This window comes from Dendrobates tinctorius, unplaced genomic scaffold, assembly GCF_039654945.1.
Source record: "Dendrobates tinctorius isolate UK_male_01 unplaced genomic scaffold, ASM3965494v1 ptg000025l, whole genome shotgun sequence".
Classification (NCBI taxonomy): Eukaryota; Metazoa; Chordata; class Amphibia; order Anura; family Dendrobatidae; genus Dendrobates; species Dendrobates tinctorius.
The window spans coordinates 3,422,615-3,436,573 of NW_027361693.1; the positions used below are offsets into that span (position 1 = coordinate 3,422,615).

Genomic DNA, 13,959 nt, shown 5'->3' on the forward strand with positions numbered 1-13,959 from the left:
ATTATGCAAATTGTCTCTTCATAGAGGAAGAGGACTAGAACTCTAGTGCCACCTATTGGAAGTAGCAATCCTAAAAGTCAATGTCGACCCTTTAATGAGCCTTGTTACATGACTTAGGATAAAAGCCAAGCCAGTATCTCCATTTGCAGACACTGTGTTTTGGGGTACTGCCCCTCATCAGTGCAAAGTGTGAGATCTGGTTTGGCTGTGTAGTTAAGCAAAAATGAAAAGGTTTCATGCCTAAAATGTGCACTGTTTCGGCTCAGGCAGTTTGCCTTTTTCTTGATTACAAATCCAGTTTTTGCTGAGCTACAAAGTGCTTTCGCTTATATTACTGGTGTGTTCCAGCAGCCAGTGCGTCTGGGGGGCTCTAGGGGACTCTTTGATAGATTGGTGCTGCTTTGTGCTTTCTCTACATCTATTGCTGGAGAGGACTAACTTGCACTCTCTTTATTTTCATACACGAACAGTGAAGTATCCAAAGCGCTGATACTGCATTCTCGCAATCAGCCAGCAGGTGGCAGAATACGATCAAATAGCAGGTTTTATTTTGCCAGACTTAAGGTTGGCAAAAGAGTTCCGACGTGAGCGGAAGTGACGTCACGGGCCAAGGTTTCCCGGAAGTAGGAAGTGAAGCGTAGAAAACGTGACGGAGCAGGGGATGTGAGTACCGGGCTGTGTTCTGACCGTGCTGGTAGTGATACCCGTTCCTGTCTGGTACAGGACGGTGTTCCCCCCACACACAGGTGTAAGCCCCTCCATACACGCAGTGTTTTCTTTCTTGTGTCTCCTCTGCAGGCACAGGCACTTTGTAGGGGAACAGTTATCTGAAAGACATATGGCAATCCTGGCATTGCTTTACCACCATAAAGGGTTAAATGGCACACATGTGACTTTTCTTTCTTTTGTGGATTTTCTTTATTAATCACATAAGGGAACGTTACTCCGTGATGCATTGATGACCTGCACAATTCCCTGCCCTAGCTATGCCCACTGGTGTGTGCCTGGCAGACATGGGGTCTCTATGGGAGCCTGGGGCACCATGTAGTAGTGCTGCAGCAGCTCTGATGGGCATCCTACCAGTGAGCCCGCCAGAGTCGCACCTTGCACCCGTCTGAACACACACCATGCAAGCTGTATACATGTACCACCTGTGCCCATGTGTTGCTTGTATGGTGCAGAGTGAGAAGGGATACTTTCTGACTGCTTGCTGCCAGCCACTGCTGGGAGGGGCCCATGGACTGAATTCCAGAATAGTAGCTTTTCCAAGCCTCCCCCTAGGGGTGGTGAAGCTATGGGGTATGTGCACACATCTTTTTTGGGTGTATCCCACCTTAAAATAAATGAGCATATGCACAGCAGGGTCAAAACCGCCTGCTGTGCTTATGAAGTGCCTTTTTCAGTTTTGTTTACCCACTTCAGGCTTTCAAAGCCATGAAGCAGCTAAAAGAAGAGACGTGTCCATTGGTAAGGCAGCTTCCATTTGGAAACTGCCACTTTGTTGCACCATTAACCCAGTACAATATTTTTGCTGACCTGGGATATTAGATAATAGCCACAGCTGTCGGTCACTATAGCGGACACGCTGCCGTGTCATCTACGAGCGATTGGTGTTGGCACCAACCGTGGACCATTTAAGCCTTTAGATGCTGCTGTCAATAGTGACTACGGCATCTATATGGTTAACAGAGTGCGGGGGGGATTCCTCTTAACCCCATCGGCCCCCTGAGATTACGATTGTGTGGTCCTGATGGTTTCCATTGCAATTCACGGCCAAATAACAGCCTTAGGGTCCCGTCACATTTAGCGATGCACCAGCGATCCCGACCACGATACGACCCGGTCAGGATCGCTGGTGCACCAGCGATCCCGACCACGATACGACCCGGTCAGGATCGCTGGTGCACCAGCGATCCCGACCACGATACGACCCGGTCAGGATTGCTGGTGCATCGCTAAATGGTCTCTAGTGAGCTGTCATACAGGCAGATCTCACCAGCGACGTAGCAGCGGTCGTTATTTACCTGTCAGTCGCAGCGATTAAGACGTCCTCCCGCCTGTGTCGCTCGTCGGCCTGAGGCTGTGTGCCCACATAAGCTTTTGTTTCGCGTTTTTTAAGTGTTTTTTCCATGCAAAAATGCTTAAACGCATACAGTAAGCATCCCATTCTTATAATGCATTCTGCAATTTTTGTGCACATGATGCTTTTTTTTTCTGCAAAAAAAGCGCATTGCAGTAAAAAACGCAGCATGTTCATTAATTTTGCGGTAAAAAACATTTCCAACTATATTCTATGAGAATGTGGATGCTTCAGAAAGAAACGCATAAAAAATGCGCAAAAAAAAAACACGTTTTTCCTGGGAAGGAGTCCGGTTTTTAGTCAGGAATTTTCTGCATACGTGGGTACATAGCCTAAATGTTACTACTAACATAAAGTACAATGTCTAATCATTGGGACCCGTTGAAGCGACACTGGTCAGAATTGAAAAAAGTTTACTACATCAGTAAAATGTAAAAAAAAAAAAAAGTAAATAAGATGCCACAAACACGACAAGAGATGACAAAGAAATCTATTCAGGAAAACCGCCCTTGACATGTACCCTTATAAAGAACATCTATAGACTGCTGTGAGTGTTGTGCCTCAGTTTGTGCTAGCACTCCTACTAAAGAGTTTGCCTTCATACTAATTAAATGGATTTTCCCACAAACAAAATTAATTTTAAAGTTGATTTTAATTAGTAGAGCTTGAAATAATAATTTCTACAATTGGATTTTCTAAGTAAAACGTTCATGTGCTGAGATAATCTTATAAATGACCCTACTGTGTAATGGCCGTGTCTGATCATACCACATCTCCTGGGCAGGGGAAGAAGAAAGGGAGTATACAGATATTATAGCACAAGATCACAGCTGATTCTTTTTGTGAGGTAAAACATTTCCCTGTTTGTTTTTAGGAAATGTTTTTCCTCCCCCTGCCCAGAAGCTGTGGTATGAACAGGCCATGTTCCTGCATTAAAGGGAGCTTTACACATAGCGATATCGCTAGCAATATCGCTAAAGCGTCACCGATTTTGTGACGCAGCAGCAATATTGCTAGCGATATCGCTACATGTGATACTCACCTCCGACCGGCTCCCCCGCTGGCTATCGCTGATTGCGCTAGATCGGCCTGGTCCATTTCTCGTCGTTGACTTCCTGCTGGCGCCAACGAGCGAGCCATGGACGCAGGCGGAAGACGGACACCCTCGCCGCGTCTGAAGGTAAGTACGACCGCCGACCGCTGCTGCATCGCTAGTGAGATCTGCCTGTATGACAGCTCACTAGCGACCATTTAGCGATGCACCAGGGATCCTGACCGGGTCATATCGTGGTCGGGATCGCTGGTGCATCGCTAAATGTAAAGGGGCCTTAAGACACAGCCATTACACAGTACACAGCAGGGGCACATTTATAAGGTTATCCCAGCACAGGAACATTTTATTTAAACTCATCCAATTGTGGAAATCATTATTATTCCAAGATCTGTTGATTAAAGTGAACTTTGCTTGTGGGGAAACCCCTTTACGGTTCCTCCTAGCACAAACTGTCATGGCTACCACATTGTGATGCCGCGTATCCATGTAGTCCTTTATTTAGCATACATAGTACACTTATGAACGGACACGCTGCAGTTTAAGTAGCAGAATACCTTGAACATCTTATGGATGCCCTTAATGAAGTGGCAACAGGTTCCTTTTAAGTGGATTGTCCATGCTAAACCCCCCCCCACCTGATGTTTTATGTTTGGAGAGATGCCACTGGGCAGTTGCTGCCATCTGACACCCAGCGAATCGATTCTGGGTATAAGGGTCATATTATATAGCGTGCACCAGAGAACTCCAGTTATTTTGTGGTGCTTCTCTGTGTGCTGGTTGCTGGGCCCTCAGCCTGTTTAGTTCTGAGAACTAGGTGCTTATTGCAGAGTAATCATGGAGTAAAAGGTCTGAGGATTTGTAGCACGTAGCAAGTCACATATTGGAGATCACTGATACAGTACTCTTGTGGTGCTCTGTACTCCTATGCATACAGACCGTTGGATCGTCACATTTCTCAGATTTGCTTACACATGTACATATAATGTTGCAATTTGTTTTCCAGTGTTGAAGAAACCAGACTTGTGGAAAAATGGCTTCCTACACCTGCATTACATGTCGGGTAGCCTTTGCTGACCCTGATATTCAGAGAGCGCATTATAAGACTGACTGGCACAGATACAACTTGAAGAGGAAGGTGGCTGACATGCCCCCAGTAACAGCTGACAATTTCCAGGAACGTGTTCTAGCCCAAAGAGCTGTTGTGGAGGAGCAGAGCAAGGAAACGGCCACCTACTGTACTGTATGCAGCAAAAGGTTCTCAACATTCAATGCCTATGAAAACCACCTGAAATCCAGGAAGCACTTAGACCTAGAGAAGAAGGCAGCGGAGGCAATCACTAAGAAGGTGGAGATGATGAATGAGAAGAACCTGGAGAAAGGCATGAGGGCAGAGAATGTAGACAAAGATGCCATGAATGCAGTCATACAGCAGGCTGTCAAGTCACAGCCGTCCTCTCCCAAAAAAAAAGCCAGCATCAGTCAAGAAAGGGAACTGGCTGTTCCTGGCAAGCAAGAACAAAAGGTGAGGGTACGGCCTGACAAGCCACCCAGGTTACAATGGTATGAAGATCAGGCCAAGAAACTGGCCACCTTTGAGGATGATGAAGACTCTACGAAGGAGGAAGAACAAGGTAATGCACAATGTAAGGGACTGGTTTGCCTTTACACAACTTCAAGTAACTATTTTAGTTTGACCTTCGTATTAGGAAATGGGGGCTCTACAGGTCCCTAATGTATGAGTCAGGACAGTCATTTTCAGTGTCAGAACTTAAAAGCTCATCCTTTGATTGTTGCCAATCCACACTTGGATTAGTTCTATTCAGTAGGGCTAATCATCATATGGCTACCTGAACGCCAACTTGGAAAAGAATAGGAGGTGGTTTGTAGCCTATTTTCATGCAGATTTCAGCTCAGGATACAAACCCAAATCAGTGTAGAAAAAGCTTTAATTCATTCCTGATGAGTACACTTCCCAAATGGCTTTGGTTGTGTAAGCATTGGCAATGCATTGGTGGAATTGTTACTGTGAAAGTGGGAGTGTGAAAAAAAACTTCTATTGAAGTCTATTCATTTTCATTTTTGCAGATTGGGAAGATATGGATTCAGATGAGGATGATGGAGACAGCGACGAGGAGATGGAGGAAGATACTGGAGCTGATGAGGCCAGCTCTGTACCAGTATCAGAGAGCGCTGCGCCCCCTATTGGAGCTATTCCTACCACAAACTGTTTGTTCTGCTTACACCGTTCCCGCTCCTTAGTGAAAAATGTCGCCCACATGACCAATGTCCACAGCTTCTTTATTCCAGACATTGAATACCTCCAGGATCTCCAGGGTCTCATTCGCTACTTAGGTAGGTGGACCTGTCTGATTAAACAGGAATTTCGCATGTCTTCATGTTCAGCTTAAATGAATGTAGCCATAACAATGGAATATTGGTTGCCTGGTTCATATTGCCATAATAAAAGTATTAATTTCACTGCAGTTGTTTGCAATGTTACCTGTATATCTAAAATCATACATTTTCTGATATGTGGCTTTGGGTGGAGATAATTTTGATGACAAATGTAGCAGATTATGTTTAGCTGTATGGGAACTTATATTTGAACACCATTATATTTACCTGCTTTATTTTTTGCTCCTTTAGGTGAGAAGGTCGGTATCGGGAAGATATGTCTGTGGTGTAATGAAAAGGGAAAATCTTTTTATACTACAGAATCTGTGCAAGCTCATATGAATGACAAGAGCCATTGCAAGCTCTTCACTGATGGAGATGCTGCTCTGGAATTTGCAGACTTCTATGATTTCAGGTATGCATAAACAATTATTTCACAGTTCCTTTAGTGATTTAAAGGGGTTTTGTACTTTAACAAAATTGGTGGCAGTGATAGTCGTTATGGGAAGTGACTGCGGTAGACGCTGTATGAAAGTGACTCCTTTTGAACTACATATGGGCAGAGATTGCTTATGTGCACAGCATCCTATAAAGTTTTCAATAATCCCATTATGACCTTGAACGTACCCAGTACAACATGGTTGTGAAGTGCTTTCCGACCATTGACGTACTGGGTACATCTTGGCGATTTTGCGCACACAGGAGCTGTGCGCACACGTTCGCCGCCTGGTGTTCAGCTAAAATCATAGCTGACACCCAGCGGTTTAACTCTCTAAATGCTACTATCAACATTGACAGCAGCATTTAAAAGGCAGAAAGAGGGAGGGGTCCCCATGACGTCATCACATGGCCCAGATTGTGCATGTTCTAAAGGGGGTTTTACACATAGCGATATCGCTAGCAATATCGCTAAAACGTCACTGGTTTTGTGACGTTATAGCGATATTGCTAGCGATATCGCTATGTGTGATACTTACCTCCGACCGGCTCCCCCGCTGTCCATCGCTGATTGCGCGAGAATGTCCGGCTCCATTTCTCGTCGGGCGCTTCCTGCTGGGACTTCCTGCTGTGACGACGAGCGACGCTGGACGCGGGCGGGAGGACGTCTTCATCGCTGTGTGTGAAAGGTGAGTATTGTGCGCTGCGTCGCTGCTGCATCGCTGTGAGGTCTTTCTGAATGAAAGCTCACTAGCGATCATTTAGCGATGCACCAGCGATCCTGACCGGGTCAGATCGCTGGTCGGATCGCTGGTGCATCGCTAAATGTAAAAGGGCCTTAAGAAGCTTGTGGGAGATCAGAACAGACTGTTACAATGCATTGCAATGGTGTTGTATTGCAATGCAATATAACAATGATCTGGCTGCTGAAAGTGAAAGTCCTATAAAGGGACTAAGTAAAAAAAAATTGTAAAAATATTTTTCTCGTTCGCCTTATTGGGGGACACAGAGACCATGGGTGTATGCTGCTGACACTATGCACAAAAAAAGGTTAGCTCCTCCTCCGCAGTGTACACCCCACCGACTGGCAGGGAATTCCTCATTTTAGCTTAGTGTCAGTAGCAGGTGGACACGGGTCTTTAATTAGACCCATATCTATCTCGATGTGCGTCATTCCTTTTCAGGTTTTGCCGGAGGGATACAGAGTGAATGGTCACATCTGTACTCCCACAAGGAGTCTGTGAGTACGGCGTGTACTGCCACCCCGTATCCTCACAGTTCTCCGTAGCAGGACCACCAGCCTTCCAGGCGGATGCCAACACGAAGATGTGTCAGCGATCCAGAGGGTCCTCGTCGCCAGTCTCCCACCCACTTGCCTACCAGAGCCTGTCGGTTGGATGAGACGCAGACTCTTCATGTACAGGTACTTTCTTCGAGGATTCGGGCCCGGGACGGGTAAGTATTGGGTCCCTTTGGCCTGCAGCATTCCTCCCCGAGGGCACGTTTGCAGCGTCTTCCCTGGAGCAGGGATGCGGTGATGCTGCGAACTCCTGCGCCCATCCTGCTCCTACAACCAGCCCCTTCACCGTCCTCTTCTACCCGACACTCCCATCGGGTATTCCAGGGTCCTCTCGCGGCGGCGCTCACATTGCAGCACCTCCGCGCCGACCCCGTGCTGACAGGCGGCCGCCGCTAGTAATTTAGGCCCCGGTTTCTGTCGGGCCTACCTTAGTGTCGCGGCCACGCCCCCCGCCCCTTTCTTCTAAGCGGGCTTCTCTCCCGCCCGTTCCAGGCCCTCCCACCGCCCTTCTCAGCCCGTTCCTGGCCAGGGGCGGTGCTGGATTCAGCAGGCGGTTAGCTCCGCCCTCCTTCCCCTGGGAGCGCGTTTTTCCCTGTTTCCTCTCAGGCGATCGCCATCTTTGCAGCCACACAGCCGGACACCCCTGTCAGCCGGATATCGCTCCCTGGGCCTGTCAGTCGGATATCGCGCTGTCCTGCATCTGCAGAGAGGTGGATACCTTCGTCTCTGGGTCACTGGACCGTAAGTAGCTCTGCATCTGCAGGCTGACACCCTTCTCTGCACCCTGTCCCCCCAACCTTCCGGCACTACCTCAGGTTTCACTATGTCTAACTCCAAATCTGACCGTAACCGCCCTGCGGCTCCCCCCTGCACTCTAGTTAAGTTCTTTGCATGCTCTTCTTGCAATCGCAAACTTCCCTCAGGTCAGTCCACTTCCCTCTGCCTGGATTGTAGCAATCCTATTCAACCTGACACCGCTCAGGAGCCATCTAGGGCCCCAGGCGAGAGTGAACCCCCCCCATGCCCGACTGGGCCACGTCTCTTTCACAGTCAGTGGCAGACCTCACCAGGGTGTCTCAGTCCCTAGTAGCCGTTCTGGATAAGTTACCCCTGGACACCTCTACAGGGTCCAGCAGGTCTCAAGAGGTTCCATCTGAGTCGGCCAGCGTTAGTCGCAAAAGACCCAAGCAGGATCTCCAGCCGGAATCCTCTCCTCGCTCCATGTCACCACATAGTCGTTCTCGGCAGCCTCCCTCCCGGGCCTCCTCTCTCGAGTCAGGTGAAGCGCTCTCGGACAGGTCATCTGAGGGGATCTTAGAGCTGGATTCGGACCAGGATGCGAACATGAGGGTTACTGTACAGAACCTCATTACAGCGATCCATCAGACCTTCGACATTGCTGACCCCCCTGCGAAATCCTCAGATCAGGAGGTTTCGTTCAGACGGGAGGAAACACCCTCCAGGGTATTCCCTTTACATTCCGAGTTTGGAAAGATTTTTACCAGGGAAAGAGGAGATCTGACCAGACGCTTTCAAAGAGGAAAGCGTCTCGGCGTTTTGTACCCGTTTGCTAAAGAGCTCACGGACAACTGGTCTGCCTCCCCTTCGGTCGACCCGCCCGTGTCCATGCTTTCTACTAACACGGTTCTCCCGCTTTCAGGCGTGGCGTCTCTAAAGGATTCTAATGATAGGATTATAGAATCCCTAGCGAAGTCTGCCTTCGAAGCGGCTTCGATGGCGGTATGCCCAATTTTTGCTTCATCTTGGGCAGCAAAGGCCATACCTACTTGGGCAGAGGATCTTTGTCAGGGCATCCTAGAGAAAGCACAACCAGATCGATTGGTCGATCTCGCCAATCAGATTTCCCATGCGGGGGATTATCTGCTTTCTGCTTCTTTGGATGCCGCATCCTGCGCAGTTCAGGCGTCCAGTAACGTTGTGGCAATCCGACGTACAATTTGGCTCAAGGCCTGGCAGGCGGACCTGTCTTCAAAAAAGTCTCTTACTAATCTGCCTTTTCAGGGAGGGCGCCTCTTTGGATCCCAATTGGACCAGATTATTAAGGACGCCACCGGAGGCACAAGTTCTCTCCTGCCTCAGTCCAAGCCTCACAGATCTCCACTAAGGCGTCCGTTTCGACCCTTTCGGGCTTACCGCCGTTTCAATACGGCGGAGACCTCCTCCAACCAACAAAAACCGCAGGCACGCCAAGATAGGAAGAAAGTTTCCTTCAGACCCACTCCCTCCTGGCGTTCCCACTCTTCGCAGAGCAGGCCATCCAGATACGGATCTGGACGGTCCACATCAGCATGACTATGCTCGGACTCCCGAGGGTCCCTTCCAACTGGGAGGTCGACTCCTGTTCTTCAAGGACGTCTGGCTGGCCTCAGTAGAGGACGCTTGGGTCAGAGAGGTTGTATCGTCAGGATACAAGATAGAGTTCGTCTCTCTTCCACGGGATCGTTTCTTCGAATCCCGTCCTCCAAAAGATCCAGCTTTGATCCCGGGGTTCTTTACGGCCATCGACTCTCTCCTCAGCTCCGGGGTGATTGTGCCCGTTCCCGAATCAGAGCGGTTTACAGGGTTTTATTCAAACCTATTTGTCGCGCCGAAAAAAGACGGGGCGGTCCGACCCATCTTGGATCTCAAGCTGCTCAACAAGAGAGTCCGTCTTCGCCACTTCTGGATGGAGTCGGTTCGTTCGGTAATCTCTTCCATGGATGAGCAGGAATTCATGTGTTCAATAGACATCCAAGATGCCTATCTACATGTTCCCATATTCTACGGACATCAGAAGTTCCTGCATTTTGCGGTTCGCCAGGAACATTACCAGTTTGTCGCGCTGCCCTTCGGTCTCGCCACCGCTCCGAGTCTTCATGAAGATCATGGCTGCATTGATGGCCTTGTTGAGGATCAGAGGTCTCGTTCTTTTTCCGTACCTCGACGATATTCTGATCAAAGCTCCCTCTTTCCAACAGGCACGCCTAAGTTTGACAATCGTCCTAGACACTCTTTCCAATTTCGGGTGGATCGTCAACAGGAAAAAGTCCTGTCTGGTTCCTACTCAGCGTCTTGTGTTTCTGGGCCTCCTGTTCGACACTCGTCGGTCAAGGGTCTTTCTCCCACAAGAGAAGATTCTCTCCCTGCGGCAGGATGTACAATCGCTGCAGACCACACGATTTCCGTCCCTCCGAACAACCATGAGGGTCCTGGGAAAGATGGTGGCGGCGATAGAGGCAGTTCCCTTTGCCCAATTTCACGCCAGACCTCTCCAACACGCCATTTTGTCGAGGTGGAACAGGTCGGCTCTGTCCCTGGATCGCCCTGTTCGTCTTTCATGCCGGATCAAGCGGTCACTCAACTGGTGGTTGACGTCACCTCTCATCTTCTTGGGGCGGTCTTTTCTTCCCGTTCACTAGCAGATTGTAACAACGGATGCCAGCCTCCTCGGCTGGGGTGCATTGTTCCGCCATCACACTGTTCAGGGTCGTTGGTCGACTCAGGAATCTGCTCTGACGATCAACGTCCTAGAGATACGAGCGATCCATCTGGCTCTTGTCCACTGGGAGAGGCTCCTCAGGGGTCCGCCTGTCCGGATTCAGACAGACAATGCCACAGCGGTGGCATATGTCAACCGCCAAGGAGGGACACGGAGTGTCTCAGCCCTGGCAGAAGTGTCCAAGATCCTTCAGTGGGCAGAGATTTCGGTACCGACAATCTCTGCGGTACACATTCCCGGCGTAGACAACTGGGTCGCCGATTCTCAGCCGCGAGGGTCTCGCAGCAGGAGAGTGGTCCCTACATCCGTATTTCTTCAGCTCTGCCGTCGTTGGGGAACCCCGGATGTAGATCTGCTAGCTTCTCGCCTCAACAGGAAAGTCCCACAGTTTGTATCCAGGGCTCGAGATCCTCTCGCAGTAGGCGCCGACGCTCTGGCCATTCCTTGGTCGCAGTTCGAGCTCCTCTACCTGTTTCCTCCCCTGCCTCTTCTTCCCAAGCTGTTGAAGAAGATCAAAGCAGAAGGAATTCCAGTCATTCTCATCGCCCCGAATTGGCCCAGAAGGTCTTGGTTCGCGGACATTGTCAACCTTCTCGCGGACGCCCCCTGGAAGCTTCCAGACAGGGCAGATTTGCTGTCTCAAGGCCCGATTTGCCACCCCAATTCTCGGCCGCTCAATTTAACGGCGTGGCTGTTGAGACTGAGGTTTTGAAACGAGCAGGATTCTCCGGTCGAGTAATTCATACCATGATCCGAGCCAGGAAGCCATCATCTTCCAAAATTTACTACCGTACTTGGAAGGCCTATTTCACTTGGTGTGAGGCCAATAACATCGCGCCCATGTGCTTTTCGCTCCCTTCCGTTCTGGCGTTTCTTCAGGCAGGGCTGGATGCGGGGCTTGCTCTCAGTTCCTTGAAGGGTCAAGTTTCGGCGCTGTCCATTTTGTTTCAGAAGACGTTGGCCTCCCGCCCACAGGTCAAAACCTTTCTTCAGGGCGTGGCTCACACGACTCCTCCGTATCGAGCGCCCGTGGTTCCATGAGATCTTAATCTGGTTCTTGAGGGTTCTGCAAGGTTCTCCTTTTGAACCTCTCAGGGATGTTTCCCTTTCTTTCCTTTCTTGGAAGGTAGCTTTTCTGGTGGCCATCACTTCCATCCGGCGCGTGTCAGAATTGGCGGCTCTTTCTTGCCGCTCTCCTTTCTTGGTACTTCACCAGGACAAGGTAGTTCTGCGGCCTTCGCCCTCTTTTCTTCCGAAGGTGGTGTTCTCCTTTCACCTCAATGAGGATATTGTTCTGCCGTCCTTCTGTCCGAGTCCAACTCACCCTCGGGAGCGGTCCCTGAACAAGCTGGATCTGGTCAGGGCGATGAGAGTCTATCTGTCTAGGACGACTTCCTTGCGAAAGACAGACTCTCTTTTCGTCATTCCAGATGGGGCGCGGAAAGGTCACCCGGCTTCCAAAGCTACTATTGCTCGCTGGATCAGATTGGCAATTTTGGAGGCCTACCGGGTTAAGCATCGAGTGGCCCCTCCGGGGATCAGAGCGCACTCTACCCGGGCAGTGGGTGCTTCCTGGGCGGTACGCCACAGAGCCTCCGCGCTGCAGCTTTGCAAAGCTGCAACCTGGTCTTCGGTTCACACGTTTGTGAAATTCTACAAGGTCCACACCTACGCTTCGGCGGACGCCAGCCTAGGTAGAAGGATCCTGCAGGCAGCGGTGGTGAGTCCACTGGCCTGATGGAAGTTTGTTTCCCACCCCAGGGACTGCTTTGGGACGTCCCATGGTCTCTGTGTCCCCCAATAAGGCGAACGAGAAAACAGGATTTTTGGGTTGCTTACCGTAAAATCTGTTTCTCGGAACCTTCATTGGGGGACACAGCACCCTCCCATGTTCTACAACTCCTGTTCTTACTTTGGTTGATTGGTTACAGTTGAGTTGTTTGTTCTGTTTTCAATCTATTCTGTTACTTCTGCTACTGCTTTCTCACTAACTGAGGAATTCCCTGCCGGTCGGTGGGGTGTACACTGCGGAGGAGGAGCTAACCTTTTTTTGTACATAGTGTCAGCCTCCTAGTGGCAGCAGCATACACCCATGGTCTTTGTGTCCCCCAATGAAGGCTCCGAGAAACAGATTTTACGGTAAGCAACCCAAAAATCCTGTTTTTTTTAAATAACAAAATAATATATCAAAAAATATATATTGTACCTATGTTTGTATTTTTCTGTAAATAAAAAAATCAAAAAAAGCAATAAAAGTGCATGTTTGGTATTGCCGCATCTGAAACGACCTGCTACATAAAACTGTCACACTAGTTAACCCCTTCAGTGAACACCGTCAAAAAAAAAAAAAATTGGGCATCATACAACCGAAAAAAAGTGGAATAAAATGCGATCATAATGATGGATGTAAATAAAAATGGGACAGGTGAAAATGTCATCTTGTCCTGCAAAATACAAGCCGCCATACAGCTTCATCAGTGGAAAAATAAAGTTATAGCTCTCAGAATAGAGCAATGCAAAAATAATAAACTATATAAATGTGGCATCGCTGTAATCGTACTGACCCGAAGAATAAAGCTGCCTTATCAATTTTACAACACGCTGAACGGCATTTAAAAAAAACAATTCCTGAATTGCTGTTTTTTTTGTTTATTCTGCCTTCCAAAAATTGGAATAGAAAGCGATCAAAAAACATTATATGAAAATGGTACCAATAAAAACATCGACTTGTCCCGCAAAAAAACAATCCCTCACACGTCTCTGTCAGCCGAAATGTGGAGAAATTCTACCTCTCACAATATTTCAATAAAAAGCGTCTTTTAGTGTGTGACTGCAGCTAAACAGAAAAAAATTATAAATCTGGTGTTGCTGTAATGGCATTGACCCAAATAGTAAAGTCACCTAATCACTAATACCAAACTAGGATCAGCATAAAAAAATTAATAAAATTTATTTCAATTCTTCACCTGCTGTTGATTTTTTTAATTCAGACTCCAAAGATCGCAGTAAGGTTTGGCATATGATTATCCTGCACTCTATGCTGATCACTTACACTGGGGTTTCCTATTAAATCTCTGAAATATGTGATTCAGGCGGAAGATTCCCTGTTATGAGGCAGATGAAGTTACTGTGGACGCTATCTGGCGTATGATCCAGCAGTATCTTGTCTTTTTAGGCGTGCATAAAACTACAGT

At 48.5% G+C, this 13,959-nt stretch overlaps 1 protein-coding gene across 2 annotated transcripts in view; it reads left to right on the top strand.

Annotated features, from left to right (window-relative positions):
- The first annotated feature begins 506 nt into the window (after positions 1 to 506).
- ZNF622 (zinc finger protein 622) overlaps positions 507 to 13,959 on the top strand; it is a 62,691-nt gene continuing 49,238 nt past the window's right edge. For both annotated transcript variants that reach the window (XM_073569438.1, XM_073569439.1), the window contains exons 1-4: positions 507 to 663; positions 4,138 to 4,765; positions 5,220 to 5,486; positions 5,781 to 5,943. In XM_073569438.1, coding sequence (XP_073425539.1) covers positions 4,165 to 4,765; positions 5,220 to 5,486; positions 5,781 to 5,943 — 1,031 coding nt within the window. In that variant the 5' untranslated portion in view covers positions 507 to 663; positions 4,138 to 4,164. The remainder of the gene's footprint in view (positions 664 to 4,137; positions 4,766 to 5,219; positions 5,487 to 5,780; positions 5,944 to 13,959) is intronic.